The sequence below is a fragment of the Scardinius erythrophthalmus genome, assembly GCF_964197995.2.
Source record: "Scardinius erythrophthalmus genome assembly, chromosome: 14".
In the NCBI taxonomy this organism is placed as follows: Eukaryota; Metazoa; Chordata; class Actinopteri; order Cypriniformes; family Leuciscidae; genus Scardinius; species Scardinius erythrophthalmus.
Genome location: NC_138234.1, coordinates 19,141,545 through 19,149,930, shown reverse-complemented (window position 1 = coordinate 19,149,930; position 8,386 = coordinate 19,141,545). Strand labels below are relative to the sequence as shown.

The following is an 8,386-nucleotide window of genomic DNA, read 5'->3' as shown; positions in this document are numbered from 1 at the left end:
ATGTATTATAGACTGTGATGGTTAAAATTGAAATTCATAGAGGTTGATTTTTTAAAAAATTGGGATTGTTGGCCCGTAGTTGCAGAAACACCCAAATACGTTTCTTTCTCTAGTGGGTTTTACCTCATTTCTGAGCGCATCTTTTCAACCATAGATTTCTCCGCTCATTTCAGTCTGGTTAGCTGCAGAATGACGAGTCTAAAAGCAGGCAGAGAAAGAGAACAAGAAGTAACAGAGCGATGAAAAATGGAAGGGAAAGAGGGGTAAACAGGTGTCATACAAAAAGACGAGCAAAACAAAACAGGCATGTCATGACGGGTAACAAACTCCCAAACATTTCAGTCAAAAGATCCAGGTGTGTTTTTCAAAGCTTCATGCATTTACCCAGAAAACCGGGATGGAGGCGTATACGGGAAAGGGGTATATTAATAGACAAATCCTTCGATATGACCCAAATAGAAGCAGAAACCATTTTCCCTGCTCCTCAATGGCCATTTTGAGTTTTACTCTTAGGAGTTCAAAATAGGGCCTTCTCTGTGTCTAATTTATGAATTACGTCATTTTTCCACACAAACATACAATTTGCATGCAATTGTACAAACGGCTCATTACGGACAGCAGAACAAAACATTGGCTGCATTTTCAGACTAACGAATTACATTTTAATAACTTGTTTTGGATGGGGAGTGAGTTCCAATAGCAATAAATCCTGACAATGGTTGTAATTGTAAAACGTTTTTAACATGCGTAAATGTATAATTAAAGAAATCAGGAACAATGAAAGCATTGTAAGTACTAGCTTGTGTTATATCGTAGTTGGTTATTAGTGGTACTTGCTAAGGCAAAATGCATGTCTTTTTGTCTGTCTGTAATATTTCACTTTGATGTGTACAAATAAAGATTTCATTCTTGCAACACAAAAAATAAATAAATACGGTAACACTTTAGTTTAGGGTCCAATTCTCACTATTAGTTGCTTATTAGCATGCATTTATGCCATTGGCTGTTGTTATAAAGCACATGTACCTTATTCTGCATGACCATTATTCTACATCCCTTAATCCTAATGATACCTAAACTTAACAACTAGCTTACTAATTATTGATAAGCAGTTATTAGGAGTTTATTGGGGCAAAAGTCATATAATAGTTAGTTAACAGTGAGAATTGGACCCTAATCTAAAGTGTGACCAAAAAATACAAAATATATATTTTTTTTATTATTAATTGTAATTTTATTTGTATTGCATTGTAATAAATATTATATGAGAACAATGGTTACCATGGTAATAATACATCTAAATATTGTTGTTGGTTTTTTTGTTGTTGTTGTTTTTTGTATTTCTCTAGTTGCAGGTAACACTCTTGTCATGAGTCTTGTTTGAGAGTTGTTTACTGTTAAAATCAGATAGTTTCCCTGGGAACAAAGATACTCCGATATCTCCATTTCCATAAATAACTATATGAGTAATCCCTGCCTTCAAGTATGATAAGACAACAAAATATGAGCAATTCACAGTAAATTCTTTGGGAAAATTAAAAACACGCACTTGCACTTACGGCTCAATTGTTGCGAAGATCCCCATTTCTGGCCTTTTCGTGTATTTCCAGTGGGTGCTACATTAATTATTAAGGTCTATTTATAGAACCCTATTACCTGCTGCTCCAAAAAAAGCCCATCATTCCCACTGCCTGTGTTTTTAGATAGGTTGATGTTAAAATTAATTATCTATATCATCTTTCCTGTCGCCTCACTGGGTTTCTGGATTGTTCAGAGCCAGTGTCTCATCTTGTGACATACCTTACAGAATTTCACACTCAAGACCATGGGTTCATTGGGACGATGGGTAATTAATGTGGCTGATATTAAGGCGTACACCTACTGTGATTGTGAAACAGGCATAAGCGGAAGCAGTACAAATATAGAAAAGATCTTAGCTATATTGGTTTATGGGTCAATGACAAATGAGAAAGTCTCGGATGATAAAAAGGAGACTGTTTTAATAGTCTAGTTCATGATTGAGGTTGGTTTCATACACTGTAAAAAGTGATCAGCTGACTTAACTTAAAAACAGTGAGGAAACCCTGTTGCCTTAAAATTATTAAGTAAATAAGTGTCATGTGGAATTGAAAAGTTATGTGGAATTGTCAAGTTCTACATTTTTGCAATTACACATGAAGTTTATTAATTAATAATTAAAAAAAAAAACGTGTTTCCTCACTTTTTTAAGTTAAGTTAACGGATATCTTTTTTTTTTACATTAAAAAATTTGAATGTATTTAAAGGTAAAAATGTATTTAATACAAATATCATGATATTTATTATTACTTATTTTTTTTCCTATACCAGTCAAATTATTAACTTTTTATAGTCTACATCTTTCAGAAATCATTCTAATTTGGTGTTCAAGAAAAATTTCTTATTATCAATGTTGAAAACTTTTTTTGCTGCTTAATGTTTTGGTGGAAAACGTGATAAATTGGGGTACGAAAGATTTCTTTAAAAATAAATTATTTTATTCATCAAGGACGCTGAATAAAATTGACCATACGTGACATTAAAGACATTTATAATGTTACAAAATAAATGCTGTTCTTTTAAACTTTCTATTAATCGAAGAACCCTGAAAAAAAAAAATCCATCCTGGTTTCCACGAAAATATTAAGCAAAGAAACCATTAATAATTGAGCAGCAAATCAGCATAATAAAATGATTTCTGAATGATCATGTGACACTGAAGACTGATATAATGGCAGCTTAAAGGTCCCGTATTATGCCCCTTTTCACAAGATGTAAAATAAATCTCTGATGTCCCCAGAGAGTGTATGTGAAGTTTCAGCTCAAAATAACCAACAGATCATTTTTTTTACAGCATGTTTAAATTTTAATTTTTTGGGGCTCAGAAAAACGAGCTGTTTTAGTGTGTGCCCTTTAAATGCAAATTAACTGCTGCTGCCGGCCCAGGGGGGCGGAGCTTCATGAGCTCGCGCACAGTCTCTCAGGACAATTTCATCTCACGGAATGATGATATCAGAAACTCTCAGTAACGGTGTTCATTTCGAGTCGGACAATAATGCCTACAGAGTCAGAGTGCTGTATAGAGATGAAACAGGTATAGTTTAGTAGTTTAATTACGGTTATTATAACGTATTTGTCATCTGCTTGTATGTATCCATTATTTATGAATAGCCTACAAGTCTGCTGTCTGAATGATCAAACATATACTGATGAGTTTAATAAAGTTTATTGTACATCACACAAAAGATGAAGCGTCAGTTTTACTTCAGAAAATCACCGTAAGAGCTGAGTAAACACAGTAAGTTATAAGAAGTGCGCAAGTACATAAACGAATTTTGGGGAAGTTGAGGAAGCATTCCTGTGGGCGGAGGTTAGTCAAAAAACGGTTCTAGTGACGTCATTAAAGAAGGAAGTAGAGGGATGTAGTCCAAACGGGCCGTTCGATGTAGTCAACTTCTGTTAAATAAAATATCTCGCTTGGCATTGAACTTTGAGCTTTATAATTTTACAGATATTATTTATACTCTAACAACAACATTACACACTAACTAAAGTTTGAAACATGGGATCACGAAGAACGGGACCTTTAAAATCCAACTTTTACATCCCAGGAATAAATTACATTTTAAAATATATTCAAATAGAAAACAGTTATTTTAAATAATAACAATAATAATAATTCACAATATTACTGTTTTCACTGTATTTTTGATCAATTAAATGCAGCCTTGGTAATAAGCACAAGAGATATTACCAAATAAAATAAAAACACATTACAAAATCTTAATTATTCCCAATGTTTGACCGCCATATGTCCAACCAAAACCAAAAAAAACATTGGCCTTTCTAATTTTTAGAAAGTGAGTGATTTCTTCAGAATTTTAGCGTGACAGATTTTGCTGTCTTGTTCTTATCAAAACCATAGTACAGTCTGTTAAAAGGAAATTTGATTTAAAATCATACTTTGTGTATGTTTGCCCACCCAGCAGGTGTTGTGTTGCACGCCTCTAGGCCCCAGTCACACTCCCATCAGAGGGATTTTTCCCGGCCCGCTGTGGCTTATTCTAATTACACAATGGGCGAGTTCTCCTATTAATATCCATTTTCAATCTCGCTGAGCACTAAAAGGTCATTATCCCGGTCCCGAGAGTGTGCTACGCTCAAACGCGAGCACGTGTGGACCTCGGCCAGCCTAGAGCTAAATCAAAGGGATTTACGTCGTCCAGCGATGTGAAATCATGTAGATCTGACAGCTCGGGGAATTATGGGTGATGGCTGTTGTACCGAACGGCAACTTTAATTACAGAAAACAGGCTCGCCGCCCGCGATAATGCTGAATGCAGACTTTTCTGAAGTGTTTAGGTCAGGTTGCAAACCAACAAAACGCTACACGCGTTATGGATATTTCAGTATAATTTATTTTTGGCATCATGTGCATAAACAGTCTTCATTTCACTACATGGTTTCATAATACAACAACCTCTGATTGTAGTACAAAGTAGCATTTCAACTAAACAAACATATCTGGTCATGTTCAAGGCCTGTGTAGGGCACTTTAAAAAAAGACAGAGATGGAAAAAAAATGGAAAAACTGCATCGGAGGAACTATATGGTTCAATGTGCTGCTAGTTATGCAAATAATCATTTTAATTCAGTTTATTTAAGGAATGATTTCGTAACAAAAGTAGGGGGTTTTCAAAGCACAGGCTACTGTTTATTAGCAATATTTATGGAGTTAATATCAAGCAGCAACATGGGTCCCGCCCATTTTTTTCTCTTATTTTTATGCACTTTAATTTATTGGCTAGTTACATATTTTCTCGCTATGTATTTAAGTAGTTTTTGGTTCTATACGCAAGCATTATTATTTACCATTGTTTTTTTGTATCTCCTGTAACACTTTATAATAACTTTCACTAACAAGTCAATAAGAAACATGCTTAAAGTGTGTCATTTCTGCAAAACTGAATTGCGAAATTAATGATTGTTTACTAACAGGTTTTTCAAATGTATCTGGATTGAAACAGATTGTCCTGCCCAAAACTCACGCCATTGGTTGTGGCAAAGATGCTATATTGTTCAAGTAAGCTGTAAATACTGTAATTTAATTTTCCTACTTACTGTAATAAATATTTTAACACATCACAGTTATCAGATCATGAGTTCATGTGGAAATGCGGATATTTATGCAAATGTTTCAGACAGTATGAATGTACATTAACTAAATATTTGTTGCACAATATATTATTAATGAAAGTTACTATAAAGTGTTACCAAATCTTGCATACCAAGGCAAAACCCATCATATCTTTCATGGCAACATTTAGTAGACAATTCTGTCATCATTTACCCTCACGTAATTCTAAATCTGCACGACTTTCTTCTGCAAAACACGAAAAGGAGATTTTTTTTTTTTTTAAATGTCTGGTCACACAATGAGTCAATGGGGACATGGAACATGAGGGTGAGTAAATGATGACAGAATTGTCGTTTTTGGGTAAACTATCCCTTTGAATGTCTCTACAAGTCTGCAATAGTCTATCGTTTCTTCTTCTGTTTGAGAGATTTCCTTCGTTTGACGATCATCTCGTATAGTTTGTCCATTCCTTCATGGAGACCCTCGCCAATGATGGCGCAGGCCGGTTGGACGTGGTACGTGGTGGAGGGACTCAGTTCATGGAGAGCCAGGTGCTTCTCGATCTCGGTGACTGTTAGGGATTTGGGGAGGTCCTGCTTATTGGCGATCACCAGCAGAGGAGTTCCTTGGTTCTCTGCGAATTTAGTGACTTTATGCAGTTCTGTCTTGGCTTCCTCAAGCCGGTCGACATCTACGGAGTCCACCACGTAAATAATACCGTCCGTGCAACGGCTGTAGGATTTCCATAGGGGTCTTAACTTCTCCTGTCCGCCGACGTCCCAGAAGTGACAGCTGATCCCTTTGGCGGTGCCATTGCTGAGTTTGATCTTCTCCGTGTTGAAGCCGATGGTGGGAACGGTGTTGACGAATTCGTTAAACTTTAACCGATACAGTACTGTGGTTTTACCGGCCGAATCCAAGCCTAGCATCACAATGTGCAGGGACTGGAATGCTGCGATGTTGGAGAAACCGTTCCCCATCTTCTGATAAATATGTAACAATCAATAAATCACATAGCAACGCCGCCTATCTCGCCTCTTTGATCTCGAGGCTTCCAGGCTTCATTGGTTATTTAGCATCCAAACTGAGATGACTTTCAGTTTTGAAGGAAAAAACACCAGGTTATGATCCCGTAAAGCAATCCATAAAAGGAGAGGCACCTCAGCATGTTAATGGTGCATACTTATGCATGCAAACCCATAAAAGCATCCATTGCACATCAACCCAGGCAGGTACGCATGGTCGGTCTGGGAAGGGCGTTGGGTTCTCCTCCTGTTTTCAGATGATATGTTGCACTGCAGACCGCTGGCGTCCGTTTATCTCCTCACTATGAACAGTTCACGAATAGATGTCTTCCACACGCAGCATAAATCCGAGACTGTAAGGTCAGGGAGCGAGGCGTTTCCTCAGTGGAGATAAAAACAAGCCGACAGTGAGTAGACGGAGGTTTCCCCGCTGTGCTCTGCCTCACACTGAAGCGCTGCTGCTGCTGTCTGTGCGTGTGCATGAGGAATACAAATCTGTGTGAACTCCTCCCACACAGGCAAGCAGAAGCACGGAGACACCAGTTCAGAAAGTCACACCACAACACTGCTTGTACATCCCCATGTACAACATGAGATTCAGCACACACAAAAAAGTTTGGTGCTTATATATACCCATATATTTATTTATATGGGTTTTATATGGGTTTCCATGGACACAGTCACATCTGTTAACAGATCACTCTAAATAGTAATGTAGACACATGCATTTTCTGTAAAGCTGCTTTGAAATATGTATTGTGAAAACCAATTTATGAATAAATGTGAATTGAATATATATATATATATATATATATATATATATATATATATATAGAGTTGTGAAAAATCTCAAATTTGATGTATTTATTTAAATGTAGTATTAGTATTATTATTATGGTGAGAGTTTTATTATATATATATTGAGTGAATAGATTGTAAAAAACAAGAAACAATTAAAGGATGAATCATTTAAAAAGAGATTTTGGAGATTTACGATTTTGTTTATGAGTCTGCTGACACCTGGTGTAAAATATATGTATAACAGTCTCTGTTAAATAAAGTTTTAAATATTTAAAATCCTGTCATGGAAATAACATGACTGATGAAATACACACACACACACATATATGTTGGGGTTTTGTGTGTCTGTGTGTGTGTGTGTAGGGTCCGCTTCATCAGAATTATCTGCACACACATTGGATTTGGCACAGGTATTATGAAAAAAGGTTTAAACAATTATATATGAATTAATAACACACACACACTCAATTATATATGTATATATATATAGTTAATTTTAACAACTCAAATGTGACAACTATTAAGTTTAGTACATTTATTTAAAGTTGCTTATTATTATAATTATTGTTATTATCATTACTAAGGAGAGAAAAAAAAAAGCTTTAAGAAAATCATTAAAGCCTTGTAATAGTATTTAATAGCATTTGCTTTTAAATATTTTATATATTAAAGTGTTTATTCAGGATTGTTGACTGCCAAAAATGTAATGTTGCCTTTCTATCACTAGATGTCAGGATTGCAGAAGTTTACAAAAATTAGTTTTGACCAAAAATGAATGAACAAAAACTTTTGAATCCACATCAATAGGGGTCAGTATAAAATACAATTAGTTTCATCCCTATTTTTCTTTATTCTTATCCAGCTTAATGTTTATAATGTTAATTAGTTCTGTCATTTCTGACAGGATTGTTTTACAAAGTCTAGTTTCTCACACAATGTCAGCGCGAAGGCTTTAACTCGACTGGATTCAGTCTGTCTGAGAAAAAAAAATGGGTGTGAAAGAAGAAAGAAGAAGAAAACAAACTAGCGAGTTCCTGCCATTCTGACAGTCCTCCAAGAGGAAGGAAAGGGCTCAGGAAGGAGTATGTGGGTCTTACAGAGGAACTGGTTTATTGTGGCCGAACAATTCAATCCAGATCAAAGCCTGCTTCACGTTCAAATTGGCCTCAAAGAAGAGAGCAGCTTCCTTAGCATGCTGTCCGATATGAAGAATGTTGCAAAAAGATATCAACAATATTATGTTGCTTTCTAAGTTCCCTCGTTTTGGTAGAAAAACACAATCCCAGAATGTATTGCAATGAGTTTAGTGAAGGGGGAAAAGTCCAAAATGGCAGAGAAACTACCCAATATTTGTGTGCGGTATTATGTTTTGAGTTCCACATTAGCTTAGCAACATGCTAACATG

General features: G+C 35.8%; 1 protein-coding gene across 1 annotated transcript; it reads right to left on the bottom strand.

The window, feature by feature from the left end:
- Positions 1–4,417: 4,417 nt before the first annotated feature.
- arl4ca (ADP-ribosylation factor-like 4Ca) lies at positions 4,418–6,643 on the bottom strand. Its single transcript, XM_081384214.1, has 2 exons — positions 5,543–6,643; positions 4,418–5,354 (listed from the first exon to the last, which is right to left on the bottom strand). The coding sequence occupies exon 1, from the start codon at positions 6,133–6,135 to the stop codon at positions 5,557–5,559; it is 579 nt and encodes a 192-aa protein (XP_081240340.1). The 5' UTR covers positions 6,136–6,643; the 3' UTR covers positions 4,418–5,354; positions 5,543–5,556.
- Positions 6,644–8,386: the final 1,743 nt, after the last annotated feature.